We start from the raw sequence: 14655 nt of genomic DNA on the forward strand, positions 1-14655 counted from the left end.
TGTAAGGCAAAGGCAATCACATTAGCGAACGATACTGTATAGTGCTGTATTGAGAATAGACCGGGCAGACCGGTGTATCAAGTATGTGGTGAGAACCCCGTGCTGGACATGCCTGCTTGAATTCAGGTGTGCGAACGTTAAGTGTTCTTAACGTTCGCACACCTGTAGAGTTTTTTCGCTGACCTTCTTTCTGCCAGGTTCAGCGTTTTGAAGCGTGTGCATATAATAGCGTGCGCTTTTTATAATTGATTTCGTTGACGGCACTTCACTGTGTGCTTGTTTTCGTGAAATATCGTACTACACAAACCAGCAATTTAAGATCGACCGATTAATGGGAAAATGCTCCGCATATAACGGAGTCCGGCAGCCTCGTGTTTAGCCCTAACGATTGTGAAGAGGCACGGAGGTCCTACGCCTCTCAGAATTTATCCACAACCTCCATCCTCCTTGTGATACGTGTGCCCAAAGGTCTGCACAGAGACGTCTCGTTAACTGCGTCTCCGCCTCTGCGCCTGTATTTCTCCATTCCGTGAACCTTATGTACAGAGACTGCGTCAACTGGCTACGGCTACTAAATGTTTGTCGAGCAAGTTAGTTCTGACTGAGCGACACTGCATAAGACGGCAAATTATACACTGTTTACAGGCTCAAAGGTGCACAAGTGATAAGCACTTTGTTCTGCGTTCGCATCTGTATGCGGTTTTGTGCCACGCAGAAGTCTTTTGTGAACCCAGCAAGAGACACAAGAGGAAAGCGGTGTACCTGCATCGCAGCCCTTGGGAGCACCGACGAGGGCGGTGCACTGACGGTGCGGTGCGCGCGGCGCTTCTCCGAGGACGAGTGCCGCAGCGAGTCATGCTCGGAGAAGAAGGCCAGCCGCGACCGGCTGAAGGTGAGCGTGCCGAACTTGCGCGAGATGCGACCCCGCATGGACAGCGACGTCTCCGAGTTGCACACTGAGTCGGGCCCCTTGTGGCCCACCGACGAGCCGGACGAGCTCGAGCTCATGGTCTCCTCGCTGCGGCTGCGCGAGAAGGCCGCGCGGGCGCTGCGCGTGGCCTCCACCAGGTGGCCCCAGCGGCCGCGCTTCACCTTGTTCTTGCTGGCGAGGCGCGCCAGGCGGGCCAACCGAGAGACGGGTGACTTCCGTGACGTCACTTCCTCGATGTTGATCTCGGGCGGGCTCGGCACGGAGCCCTCGATGAGGCCGATGTTGAAGCCCTTCATGAGGCGGCGCTCTCGCTGGCGGCCTTTCTTGCCACCAATGCCTGCGCCAACGTACACGTCACATTAGAGAGTCTTAGAATAGGGGCCCCTAACATTTTGGAACTCCAAAGAAACAACGTCGAAGCCACTGCGCATGCGCGAGACGCAAACTACGTTGGGGTTTTGCGTTGGCAGCACAAGTTGCTTCAAAAGGTTTGCGTAAACAAACATGGCGGCACCCATCAAAGCGAAGGCTCTAACTTAGCACCAAACTTCGTAGTAACGCGTGAAGTTCGCAAGCTAGGAGAAGGGACTGCGGCTATCACTTTCTCTCAACTAGCGTGTGTTATGAAGATTGATTCATTAGACGCCGCTGATTCCGAATTCGATTGTGGATGTTATGGCTCGTAGGCCTAACACGGCTTATAAGCCGTGTAGGCCTAAGCCGGCTTATTAGCCGGCTTATAAGCCGTGCCTTCACCAGCCAAGCTATAGTTTGGCTGGTGAAGGCACGTAAAGTTGGTTACTCTAAACTAAAGGCAACTAATTATTTGCTGCTTACAAAATAACCTCTAAATTGTAATTAAACGCGAATACACGAAAGTCAAAATGACTATTCTTATCATAAAATGGCATATTTTATTTAAATATTTCTAATAGCTTTTCTTTAACACCGTAGTGGCGCTGTCAGTGCAAGATGCTATCCGCAAGCGCAAAGCCATATTCTAACACTCTTCACCCCTGCGTGCCTCAACGCTAACACCCTCAAAGCTCTTTGGGGCCCCAAACTATTGGGGCCCCTATTCTAAAACTCTCTATTCAGTAGTCATTACAGGCGCCACGCTACGTTGAGTGCTTTGATGAATGCGCTTTGTTGAGCGTGTAGAATGTTTTATATGACATTGCAGTCATCCTGATTAAAAGCTAGAATCAACGGATTTCGTTGCCTCTTATGGGCAATTATTCGGAATCTTTCATAATCTCAACGTCTCCCAGCGAACATGACAAATTCGCAGCCAAGCTTTAGCCATGCTTTAGAGATATCTGACAATGTTAAGTGCAGTAAGTGCTTTTACCGAAGCCGTCAAGTATGTGAGGAGCGGGCATGTGGGAAGCCAAGTGCCAGCGTGTTAAGAGAAAGGGTAGGTTTGGCTAACACACTTCACACACTGTGCCAGAGAATGGACGAGCGAGTGGCATCGAACCCTCGGGAACTTCTATTGCTCAATAGCGCGTCTCCATTTAAGGTCATATGTTATTGCCTTTATAATAGTTATCAATCTTTGCGCATGAGTGCACAAAACTTTCTCGACGCATGCAGCTCAGCTTACGCGCACAGAAGGTTAATGTGGCCTATTCCTTCTTGCTGTTTGAGTCCTTTATTTCATTTGACTCCGCAAACGTTTCAAACTCGGAATGTGCAAATAGACCTTGTTCTCTGTGCTGTTTTTCATTATTGTTCGTCCAAACAGAGGCCTGTGCAAATCGATCCTATTTATTCAAGCACGATGTGTCCGCATTTTTACGATGCGGTGAGCAACACTTCAAATTTGCATGTGTTACAATACAGAAAGATTGCGACTTCAAGTCAGAAGGGCGCAAAGGTACGTTGTAAATATTCAAGCAGAAGCGCAGCTGACCTAAAATCGACCATGTGTACACCGACGAAGAAGACGGAAAGGGAAGAGCATCGAACAAGAGTGCATATTTATTCGTTTCTTCAGTCAGGCGCACTGGTTCACCTAGAAGGCGTTCTTGGTGTTCTATGCAATACAGCGAAAGGTCAACGTCTCCACATGCAGAAACGTCTCACGTGGTGCTAAAGAGGGTACCGGTGACAAGAATTTCGAAGTCAGTCCCCAAATATCTGTTTTAGAGAGATATTCTCGCAGATGCTTGCGCGACAATACGCTAGAAAGCTTTACAGATTGCTAGACCAAACGTGATCTCTGTTGTGACTATTAGACGTGTGCGCTGCTCAATGCTCAGCTAGAGTTAAGCAAGCATTTCTCTTCGCAAAATGTCACGTTCAACGTTTGGAGTGAAGCTGTTGCTGCATACTTCGTGAAACTTTCGATCACATTACTGTACTGCAGACATGAGGTAAACACGAGAGCAAGGAACATATATGTGCGGAATACCTACAGGAAGTTTAAACCCCTAAGAAAGTTCACGCTGCTTCAAGTTCACGCTGTTGTCACCTACTTTTGTTTCAGTACTGCTCCGGTACATGCTTCTAGAACGGAGAGAACAAAATCCATCAAGGAGTGCATTTGGGGGGGGGGGGGGGGGAGGAGTGAGACTTCTTCATAAAAAAGAAATAGAGAGACGCAATTAAGAGAGACGAGGACACTAAGGCAAGAATAATCGAAGGGAGAGTTCAGTGTTCGTAAGAAGGGGGGGGGGGGGAAGGTTAGCGGAAGAAAGGAGAAACGGGCATAAAGAGCGCCAGCTTGTTCTTCATAATTCTGCAAGGGTCCTGCGCCCCCACATATATGCTATGACAAATGCTGAAGTGTAGAGTTCCGGATTAATTTTGAATGCATTAATGTGCGATTTAGCGTACGTGTGCCCAGAGAGCGATGCAGAAGCGTTTTTCCATTCCGCCTCCGTCGACATGCGGCCCCAGCGGCCGGGTTTCGTACCTGAAGCCTTGTGCTGACACTGACTGAACACTGAACACTGAACACTGTCTGAACACTGAACCACTGACACTGAGCCACAACGGTGGAATAAGCAAGCACGAATCCACTCGCAGATGTTAGAGCTCTTTTAACCGCGCTGTGGCAGCACTGTAGCTCGTGATATCGGAAAGCTTCCGGTTGCACATTCTGGCTGATAGGTTTGCCACATGAAATTAGAACTGTTGTCCTGTATCTTTTGTAAATGGTTTTGTTGTTCTAAAATGTAAGAAACGTGCCTCATCTGTCTAGCTCATTGATTAAGCTTTCTTTTCTATTCAGCTAAAACATTAATTTATCAAACAACGTGTTAACAACATCTCAAAACTGGCGCCAGCTTGAGGGTCCTATATATATATACTTAGATGCTATTGCAACTTCTAATCCAATTCTTTCTGACGCCCAACGCACTGCAGAGTGCGCACCACATACTCCCCCGCTGCGGCGTATTCAAATGGTCAGCATTTGCAACTTTTTGTAGCAAACATAAATCTTCGTCTATGTGAAATCGCTTTTGTGGCTTGCGCTGCGCAGACGAACATAAAGGCGTAGTTGAAGTGCACGACATTGTCGAGAACATATCACTGGATGCAGCCATCTTGGAAAGAGCGAGGCAAGCGAGGTGCCTCGATGCGCGCGCGAGAGAGGGCGCGCGCATCAACCACGAGATATAAGAAGAAAGAAGAAGCATGTGCTTGCTGCGGTAAAGCTAGGGAAACGATGGAGCATGTTTTATTAGAATGTGAAGGTATCTGCCCAGTGGTCCATTTAGGCACCACTCGCCTACTTGAAGCCTTTGGATTCAGCGAGAGCGGAGGGAAAGTAAACATGTCCTCAATAGAAATTAGTAAGAGGTGATTGGAAGATTGGTGGAAGAAAATTAGGGAAACGACAAAAAAAGAAAGAAATTGACACGTGCTTTCCTTTTTTTCCTTTTTTAACCTAGGTAGGACATTAGGTAGTATAATAGCAAGAGCTTGGTGGCGCAACCCACCGCCCCGTTTCAAAGGGGACGTTCATAACGTCCGTCCCTACGTCCGTCCGCCCGTCCGTCCGTCCGTCCCTACGTCCGTCCGCCCGTCCGTCCGTCCGTCCCTACGTCCGTCCGTCCGTCCGTCCGTCCGTCCGTCCGTCCGTCCGTCCGTCCGTCCGTCCATCCATCCGCTTATGGGCGTGATGTTTCCATTTTTTGTTCTATTTTTTGGCCCCTTCCTCTACACCCTACACCCTACACAGCCACGAAAGCGGTTGAGGGACTCTTACCTTGGCTCTGTCCGCTGGCCCCAGAAGTGTTGAAGCCGCCAACCTTGAGCACCTCGAGTAGCTCGTACCGAAAAGACGAGATCTCTTGCTTGATTTCGTTGACGTCATCTTCCGTCACCCCCTGGTTGTCCGCCTTGCGCTGCTCGCTCGTGATGTAGCGCCGTACCAGATGACGCATGATGGTCTGCAGGTGGGCGGTTTGAAACAGGGGCGGTTAATAACGTGGCACTGCATAGGCAGAATTGCGCGGCTACCTTGAAAAGAGTACACCCTCACCTGGTACTTCAGGTCTCGCTCGCTGGCTTGCCTGGCTTTTCTCTGTTGGCAAATGGACATACCACGAAAAGGTCAACAGCACAGCGCACTTTCCAGAAGTAGCAACGAAAAACGCTCACTCCAGCACACGCAGGCAGGCATGTACAATCACTTAATTGTGGCACAGGGTCTGCCAGGCGTACCCTGATAGTCTTGAGGTGTTCCTTCTTTGCCGACCGGGAGTTGCCGCAAAGCTTGCGGTAGCACCATCGGAGGAAGTAACTGACGGTCTTCGGAGTAGGGATCACGTTGAAGGGCGGAGGGACCGTTCCGCCGTCCTCGAAATTGCTCATCCAGAGCTTGCACCGGGCGAATTTCCACTCCACGTCGGCGTGCTCCTGAAAGTCGAAGCGTGCCTCAGTGAGCCGTTGATCCCTGTGCAAGGTTTCGCGCGAAGCACGTAAGGTATATAAGACAACACTCGTACCGATATCATCTGGTAGGAGTGGTTCATCATGGCGATGAGGAGATTGAGGAGCACGACCACGTTGATGACGCAGTAGGAGCCAAACATCAACAGTCCCCAGAAGCGAGTGTAGCTCTGGATCCCCGACAGTTCGAAGTTGTCCAGGTCGATCAGACCGAAGCTCGCCCAGAACAGAGTCTGCGATGACTCGAAGAGGCTGCGTACCATCGAAACCGACGATCAGAAAAAATTCCTAGTGTGAGCACGCCGTTGTGGTATCGTTGAGGCCTTTGTGGTAACATTGGTATGATTTTAGTGACATTGTATAATTGTATAATCATTGTTGAATCAACGAGCTGTCTTCTATGTTCTTGTTCGCGTCCAGCTTTTAGCGTTGTTTGCTTTTAAAACATGTACCAACTAGCTCACCTAGACGCGTTATTGGATTTTTCAATGCCTCCAAGTAGCGTGACGTTCAGTGACCTTCCCTATTGTGTGTGATCTGTACTGTCTTCTACTTTAGTCTTTAGATTTGTCCTGTTGCTCTACCTTTCCTCTTTTCTCCCCTCCTTCGTATCCATTTCTGTGTTGCTGTCACCTCCCTTCTGAAAAGTAGGCAGGCGTTGTGCGCCCTCCGGTGGCAGTTGCCAGCCTGCTCCTTGCTTTCCCTTTCCTGTTAATTGTGTATATGTGTTCAAAACAAATAATAATAATGCCTCCAAGTGAGTACCAGCAAGATCTGCTATTAAAAAGAAACTATCCTTCAAGGCCATTGTTTTAGCGCTGACGTTGTTTCAGCAGGTCTTGAAATATCTGCTTCATCGCATTTTGTTTTGCTCCAGAAATGTTATTTGCCTACTTAAGAAATAACAAGCCGACGTAAAATTGTACAAGCTAGTGTGTGTGGTCCGACATGTAACTCAACATTGTATCGGTTTTGAATAAATGCCTAATGCAGGAGTGACAGTAAAAACGTCACTTTCTTGCACACGATAAGTGCTGAACAATACACTAACCCACACTTTCTTTATATGGTGTGAAACAATTACAAGTGGCGACACTGACAGCAATCAAAGGGACCTCTTTCACATCGTTTCCTTCTGTACTACAACATTGGCTGAGCATAACTTGCGTGAATAACTTATTTCTGTTGCCTACCAATTTCATTGCTTGAGACAGGCAAGATCATGTTTTATTTATTATGCAAAAGCATGGAGACATTAAACGACGTGTAAAGGCAGGAAAAGCTTACTTGTTCTCCGTATAAAAAAAGAAAAAAAGAAGAAAAACAAGAGAAATTATTAGTCCATTATTGACGAAACAGCAACGCAGCAACAGCAACTACTTTCGCTATAGCCGCTCAGCCACCACGGCAGGGTCTTCAGGTAAGTATATACCTTTGTAGTTCGCGAGGCATTGCAGAATTGCACTCATTTTCCCATGTCTCTGTATGTGAATTGTAAATGTTGGTATGTAATATATGCGTGCAGTTCGTTTACATTGCCCTGTGTTGATGAATGCGCTATATGTGTTTTTTGAGGCTGAGGACCCTTGTCAGGCACGCACAGCTTTGCTCCTCTGCTGCCACTGATCTTACTAGAAAAAAAAAAAAAACATCGACTCGCCATCCCGACCCCGGGAAAGTGTTGCAAAACCATCGCTACAGCGACTGAGCGGGGTATTGATAATTCGGATGCTTGTTTGAGCTTATTCTTTATTGAAACGTATGGCTGCTCTGTGTGTTGTATGGGTAATTTCAATGAACGTACGCATTGTTCGCTTCACTTTGCTGAGCGCTTGTAGCCTCTGCCTAACGGGGGTACGAGCCATTGCTTACAGGGGTACGAGCCATTGCTGATGATGATAGATGCTTGTCCTGAGCTTGTGCTTTATTGAACCCTGCGCAGTCCGCTACGTAGTATGCGTGATTCCAATGAATGTATGCGCTGTCCGCTTCACTTTGCTGAGCGCTTGTAGCCTCTGCCTAGCGGGGGTATGAGCCATTGCTTACAGGGGTACGAGCCATTGCTGATGATGGTAGATGCTTGTTTTGAGCTTGTTCTTTATTGAACTCTGCGCAATCCGCTACGTAGTATGCGTGATTCCAATGAATGTGTGCGCTGTCCGCTTCACTTTGCTGAGCGCTTGTAGCCTCTGCTTTACGAGGCGGATGAACCATTGCCTTTTTTCTTGCTTAGGGGAATATTAGCCGTTGCTGATGATGATAATGTTTTTTCACGGACGGACGCGAAAAATGCCGGCCACCGAGAGGTCAGCAGCTTCGATGTAATAAAATGCTCGGTTAGTGACGCCCGTGACGCAGTCTTATTTGTCTAAAAAAACAAAACAACAACAACAACAACAACAACAAACAAAAAAACTGACTTTGCGAATCGCCTCCAGGTGAAGCAGACGCTGTGGTCGCTCTTGACGGCGGGCGCACCCGGCGCGCCGTCGCGGTTGAGTCTGTGGCACAGCTGGCGCTCGCTGTCCGCGTAGTACCAGAGGAGCTGGTTCATGCCGCACGCGAACGCGAACAGCACCAGGGTGTACACGAAGAAGAACTTGACGATGTCGATGACCATGCGGCCCAGGGAGATCTGCAGGGGTCCCAGGTGAGGGTTCACCGAGAAGATGTACACCAGTTTCAAGGAGCTGCGAGGGGGGAGAGCAGGTACGGGTCACGCTCGGCGAAGGGCGCCCTCGCCAAGCAGTTTGGAATCGCCGGCACAGAAAAAGAAAGAAGCAAGATCTTTTTCTGTTTTTTTTTGTCCTCTTATTTAGCATATTGTGCCGAGTTTTCTTACGACGCTTTTCTAAAGATTGCTTGAGATAGACGTAAACTAAAAAAAAAACATAAAGAATTGGAGAAAATTTACTTCCATCGTGCAAGAAAATCGTAGTGCGGAACGGAGCTACAGATCCGCAATACGCCAAATATGCAAGTCCACGTAAGCCACAAAGTTGTGCAATGACCTCGGGCGTTGCCAGATAAAGGAACGCGGAACAGCAGGTCTGCGCCATTACGGTTGATTGCTAGGTATTTGCAAGAAGAGATTGGCGAAATATTAGCTTCAGTTGAGAAAAAAAAAAGTATTATAAATGGCGGAGACCGTTCTTATGACATTAGCGTTATTTCATACAACTTTCCTCAGCAGCTCGAGCGTTGCGTCAGGTAATGCGATTGAACATAATTTCCTTTGGAGACTAAATAAAAAAAAAGTATGCACTTAGATATAACATATACAATAAGCACTCGGTTTAGCGAACCGAGCGCCGCTTGTTCGTGGCGTGCCTCGGGGTCCGCTATCACTGAAGCAATATGTTTCTCGCGGGCTACGTGTATATTCAGGAATAGCAGTCATACCTGAAGATATTGGCTGTGGCGAAAAGGCCTTCGGCGATCAGGATGGGGTCCCAGGCATCCCATTTTTCTCGGGGAAGGTACGCGGTCCCAGTGTTCATAGCAATCTCTTTTTGAACCTAAGGGAAGGCAGTGAACGAAAGAAAAAGGCATAGTATGAGCAGCAGGATAAAGCGACAAAGGATCGATTTTATACGGACATAGAAGGCGCGTTTAGGCGGGGTGAGCCAAGAACGGTGGTACCTCACCTGTAAATAGGCTATGACTCTCAGTGCCACTGTGGCGACGTACAATGAATTTGTTATAAAATCTATTATGTTCCACATGTCACCGACGTATTCTATGAGACCTAGATCCCATAACTGCTTCATTTCACTCCATATCAAACCTGAAAAGAAGAGAGAGGGAGAAAGAGAACCAGACAAACAAGATGAGAACGTCTAGAAACCAAAACTAACAAAGGCCGGAAAATATTTTACGTGCAGCAACAACACGATCACCATGCATTTTTCTAACTAATAATAATAATATTTGGGGTTTTACGTGCCAAAACCACTTTCTGATTATGAGGCACGCCGTAGTGGAGGACTCCGGAAATTTTGACCACCTGGGGTTCTTTAACGTGCACCTAAATCTAAGCACACGGGTGTTTTCGCATTTCGCCCCCATCGAAATGCGGCCGCCGTGGCCGGGATTCGATCCCGCGACCTCGTGCTCAGCAGCCCAACACCATAGCCACTGAGCAACCACGGCGGGTGATTTTTTTTTTTTTCTAACTGTCCAGAGATAAAAATATCAATCGAATACAGACTCTGACAATGAACGTTAGCAAAATAACTGATAATCGAAAAGCACCTGCATGTTCGCGAAACGTCTTCAATTGTAACGAGCTGTAATCCTGTGATGAAAGCAGTACGCCCTCGGAATAATTTTACGAGTCTATCAAATTGTGAACGAATTATAAACTCCTCTTTATTCAATTTGTCAATCCTTCGGCGGAACATTAATTCAGAGGTTGCATTAAACTTGAATTGCATACCTTCAAGTTTATCTTCTTATTCTTAGTGCTAGAAAAAAACAAACACGCTGCCTGCAAACTACACATGGATGTTGCTGCAAGGGCCATTGAAATAATTGTAATTTACTCTTAGATGCTACCGATTTGATCTTTCGGAAAAGGTGTTAGATGTAATTTTCTCGTAAACTAAGCGTTTTCTTGGCACGAAACAAGCATTGCGAGATTTCTAGAATGGTTTCTAAAAAGGCCACGTCTACTTAGCGCTGGCCTTTAGTGTCCCTTTAAGTAGAAAAACGGAGATCGGTTAGAGAGTAAAAGAACAGAGCCACTGGGGTGCCGTCAGCAAGCGTCTTCACATTTGTGCTGGAAATACCTAGATTGGTGCGAATATTGTCACAGCGCCAGAGCCACATTTGTGGCTCTGTTGGTTCTGGAAGAGGTGTAATTCTCGTAACAGTCATGAAGCGTCGTACGACGACTGCGTAAATGTAATCCAAGCTTTTGTATTATACAGGCGTCTTTTTATGCGAAGCATATTACGAGGGCTCAACCCAGCTCCTCAGGCGCGGCGGTGACCATGAAATCACGTGACACCGTGACGTCACGACAGAGGAGAAGTGGCTTTGGCTCAACTCTTGCAAGACGGGCTGGGTGGGAATCGAACCAGGGTCTCCGGAGTGTGGGACGGAGACGCTACCACTGAGCCACGAGTACAACGCTTCAAAGCGGTACAAAAGCGCCTCTAGTGAATGCGGTGTTGCCTTAGAAACGCGCTGTTTCTAAGGCGTGCGTCTCTTGCTCAGGCGCACATTTCGTTGCCGCGCCGAACGCTGCTTTGCTCGACGCTCACCGCGTCCAATGCGGGGCGCGTAGTCGCTGCCCTGTAGCCCATTGTCTTACACCCCTTGGCGGGTCGACGGGAACGCTGTCGCGTTCCACTCTTGAAGGCTAAGAAGTAATGCATGAGTTGTTTCTTCGTCTAGCCGAACCAAATATAGCCAAGCAACAGCAGTTCACCAGGCTAAACAGTGGTTCAACAACTAAAATAAAGGCTAGTATGCTTCGCATCCTGGGCTTAACCTTACCTAAGCCACAGCCATTTTTTATGCACTTATCTGAACTAGGAAACATTGGAAGCTTTCGAGAGCTTCATGTTCCGCGCGCCACCGGGTATCATTAAAATGCGAGCAGTGTGGAGATTGGGAAGTTAGAAAAGCTATCACACTTCTTATGCAGAGCGTGTTGCTTAATTTGCCATTCTTTGTTGTTTTCCGAAATGCATAAGTATGATGCTGCTGCTGCTGCTGCAAAAAAACAAAAAAAAACAAATGAAGTAGAATGATGGAAGCGCATTGGAAGTTGAGGCTCACCGATTACCCAGGCCAGAATAATCCACTCTACTATGCTAGGACTCGCTCCTCTTTTGGTCGTGATGTCACTTCGCACTTTCTGTTTCATCTCGTCTGTTCCAAACCACTCAACCACGACGGTCTCAATGCGCTGCGATGCCAGCATCAGCAGAACTGAAAAAAGAAAAGAACCATTGCCACGTCATTTTTTACTCCGAGATTCGGTCACGTAACCCAGTTTCAACGGTGCATTTAACTGCACCTTTCAGAACTCCGCGCCAAAAAAGAACAGCAATATCATGACATAAGGCATGATATAAACTCGGCAGCAGTTGTCATTTCAGAGAAAAAAGAAAATGAAAAAGAACTCCGGCTGTTCTCAAGCATATGTGAGAATCGGGGATAAGCGAAACTTTATTTGATATTTGCTGAAAAATCGTCACTTCTTCTTTACTTATAAGTGGTTCAATGCTGTTTGTTCAATGTACGCTGTGGTGTAATCTTCTGTTCAGTGCATTTTTTTTCTTTCTACGGAGCGCTTAGTGGCCGAGTTAGTTGCGCTATGCTTTCTGCAGCACAACTGATGCACGTGATTCTTTTGTTTCAACCTGCGATCAAAAAATAAAGGCCTACCTTTTTTCTCTCAATAGGTCCGAGCATTTCAGAGCCTTGTCATTCATGCCTACTAGAACGTTCGAGAAAATCATTTTGAGAACAATGAAAACCATTCGACCAGCTGAGCCTAAAGCGCCTCGTGAGGTGCCACCAACACATACGTTATTTGTTTTCTTTTAGAGACGCAGAATGTCTTTTAAAGGCTAGGTCTGACTGTCGACAGAGCCACACCACTCAGTGGGTGGGGCGAATGCCGGCAGAATTACTGCAATGCTAACAAATCCTGATAACATAAGGACCACCAGCACCTATATGACACTCAAAATAAATTGCGCCGTAACTTCCTTAAACTACACAGTGAACTACGAGGGACGGCGTCGGTGGAAAGCTCTGGACTAATTTTGACGACCTGTGGCTTTTTAACTTGCACCCAATACCCGATAGACGAGTGCTTTTGCATTCCTCCCCTACCAAACGGCGGCCACCGCGGCCGGGATTTTAAAAATTAAATTCTGTGTGTTTTACGTGCCGAAACCACGATATGATTACGAGGCATGCCGTAGTGGGGCACTTTGGAGTAATTCTGACAGTCCGGTGTTCTTTAGCGGGCACCAAACGGTAGCCGCCGCGGTCGGAATCGAACCCACGACCTCGTGCTACTTACACGACGCAGAAGCTTAAATAAAGATACATGGGTGGCGCCCAAGGCCAAGATATTGAAAAAGAAAAGTAAAGGCACCAGAGTTAGCTGGTCACGTGTCCTCACCCCTTCCGTTATCTGCTTATGCATGCGCAAGTACGTTTTACAGCGTAGTGGGAAACGCCTGCTCCAAGGTCGATCCAAGTAGGTCGCGAAGCTTCGGGCGAAAAGCGGTTCAGAACAAATTGTCACCGACATCAGCAAGGCTGGTTATGGGAGCAGCGATTGAAGCGCGACTATGTGGGGAGGGAACAAACACTGGAAAAGAAAAAAAAATCCGTTTTTTAATTAAAGCGAGACATAGATTCATTCAATGAAACTAAAATTCGTTATCGACTTTATATATGCGTGACGAGTAAAGAAAAGACAGCTCTATTTTATTTTATCGTTATCAATAAATAAATAGAGGGGCGTTGACTACCCGCCGTGGTTGCTCAGTGGCTATGGTGTTGGGCTGCTGAGCACGTGGTCGCGGGATCGAATCCCGGCCACGGCGGCCGTATTTCGATGGGGGCGAAATGCGAAAACATCCGTGTACTTAGATTTAGGTGCACGTTAAAGAACCCCAGGTGGTCAAAATTTCCGGAGTCCCCCACTACGGCGTGCCTCATAATCAGAAAGTGGTTTTAATTGGCACGTAAAACCCCATATATTATTATTAGGGGCATTGACGCCGCTATCACTAGCAATGCTATGTATCTCTTGAAGTATGCAGAAAGGCGCGCCCGTAAAGTTCACCTGTTACATTACGCCCTCCTAACACGTTGTGCTTTTTTGCTTGTCGACGTTCGTCTGAATTTGGTGACGCGGGCAACTTCATCGCTTCTCAACCTGTTCAGTCAAAAGTAATGAGTTACGACCACCAGATAATTGCTTCCTTGTTTTCGTGCGACTGCACATGCCAACCGGCTTGGCGTCCGACGATAGAACCAGCACTCTACATCTAAAGCTTTCGTCGGCCTCCAAAGAAAATATGTTCTGTTCAGGGGTGCAATTTCGACAACCGTACGGCTGACCTTTTCTTGCATCGATTTCCGCTGAAAGCTCGAAACGCCCATCAAGTCGAACGACGGGGCGTGTAAATATACAGCTCTAATGACAGGCCACCAAAACAAGTTTCGTGCCAATGAAAGCAAAATGACATCACTTCTGTTTTTAACGGATTTGGCATCACATTGTTTTTTCTTCCTTTGGAACTGTTCACTCCTCGTACAGATGGCGCTAAGCTCCATGAACGGCTGACGAACCGCCATGTTTTGAACGTATGCGCTTCTGTGGAAGCTTCGCTACCAAGCATATTTACCTTGCCTGCTGATCGCAGCAAATTTACCCAGTTCGGATTATATACCTCCAAGTCTGAGAAGTGCCCCGCGAATTTCTGTTTGCGGTTGCAGCGCTCAGTGTCCCCAACCTCTCGTAAAAAAGAAAAAAAGAGAAAGAAGTGGAAGAAAAAAGAGAAAGGAATAGAAAAGGAGAGAAAACGACAAAGACTGCGCACACAGGAAGGTGACGTATGAAGCCGAATGGCAGATGAACTTGATGAAGGGCTTTCGGAGTGTGCGGCCAAAGTTGGAGTGTGGCGCCACGATGTAGGCGACCGAGTAGACGGGGAAGAGCAGGCCGATCTTGAGGATCTGCAGCGACTGCAGGATGATGTTCTTGCGCCGGAACCCGGGCAGGCCCTCGTACCAGATGGACGCCAGCAGCTGCTGCACGTTCGGGTGCGCGCAGAACTGCG

General features: G+C 47.5%; 1 protein-coding gene across 3 annotated transcripts in view; it reads right to left on the bottom strand.

Annotated features, from left to right (window-relative positions):
- The window catches only part of LOC135900655 (transient receptor potential-gamma protein-like), a 350477-nt gene that overhangs the window by 9037 nt on the left and 326785 nt on the right, over positions 1–14655 (bottom strand). For all 3 annotated transcript variants that reach the window (XM_070535582.1, XM_070535581.1, XM_070535583.1), the window contains 10 exons: positions 14416–14650; positions 11624–11776; positions 9484–9623; positions 9239–9354; positions 8257–8526; positions 5893–6088; positions 5609–5803; positions 5427–5468; positions 5151–5334; positions 763–1268 (listed from right to left, as the gene is read on the bottom strand). In XM_070535582.1, the coding sequence (XP_070391683.1) occupies positions 763–1268; positions 5151–5334; positions 5427–5468; positions 5609–5803; positions 5893–6088; positions 8257–8526; positions 9239–9354; positions 9484–9623; positions 11624–11776; positions 14416–14650 (2037 nt within the window). The remainder of the gene's footprint in view (positions 1–762; positions 1269–5150; positions 5335–5426; positions 5469–5608; positions 5804–5892; positions 6089–8256; positions 8527–9238; positions 9355–9483; positions 9624–11623; positions 11777–14415; positions 14651–14655) is intronic.

This window comes from Dermacentor albipictus, chromosome 3 (genome assembly GCF_038994185.2).
Source record: "Dermacentor albipictus isolate Rhodes 1998 colony chromosome 3, USDA_Dalb.pri_finalv2, whole genome shotgun sequence".
Classification (NCBI taxonomy): domain Eukaryota; kingdom Metazoa; phylum Arthropoda; class Arachnida; order Ixodida; family Ixodidae; genus Dermacentor; species Dermacentor albipictus.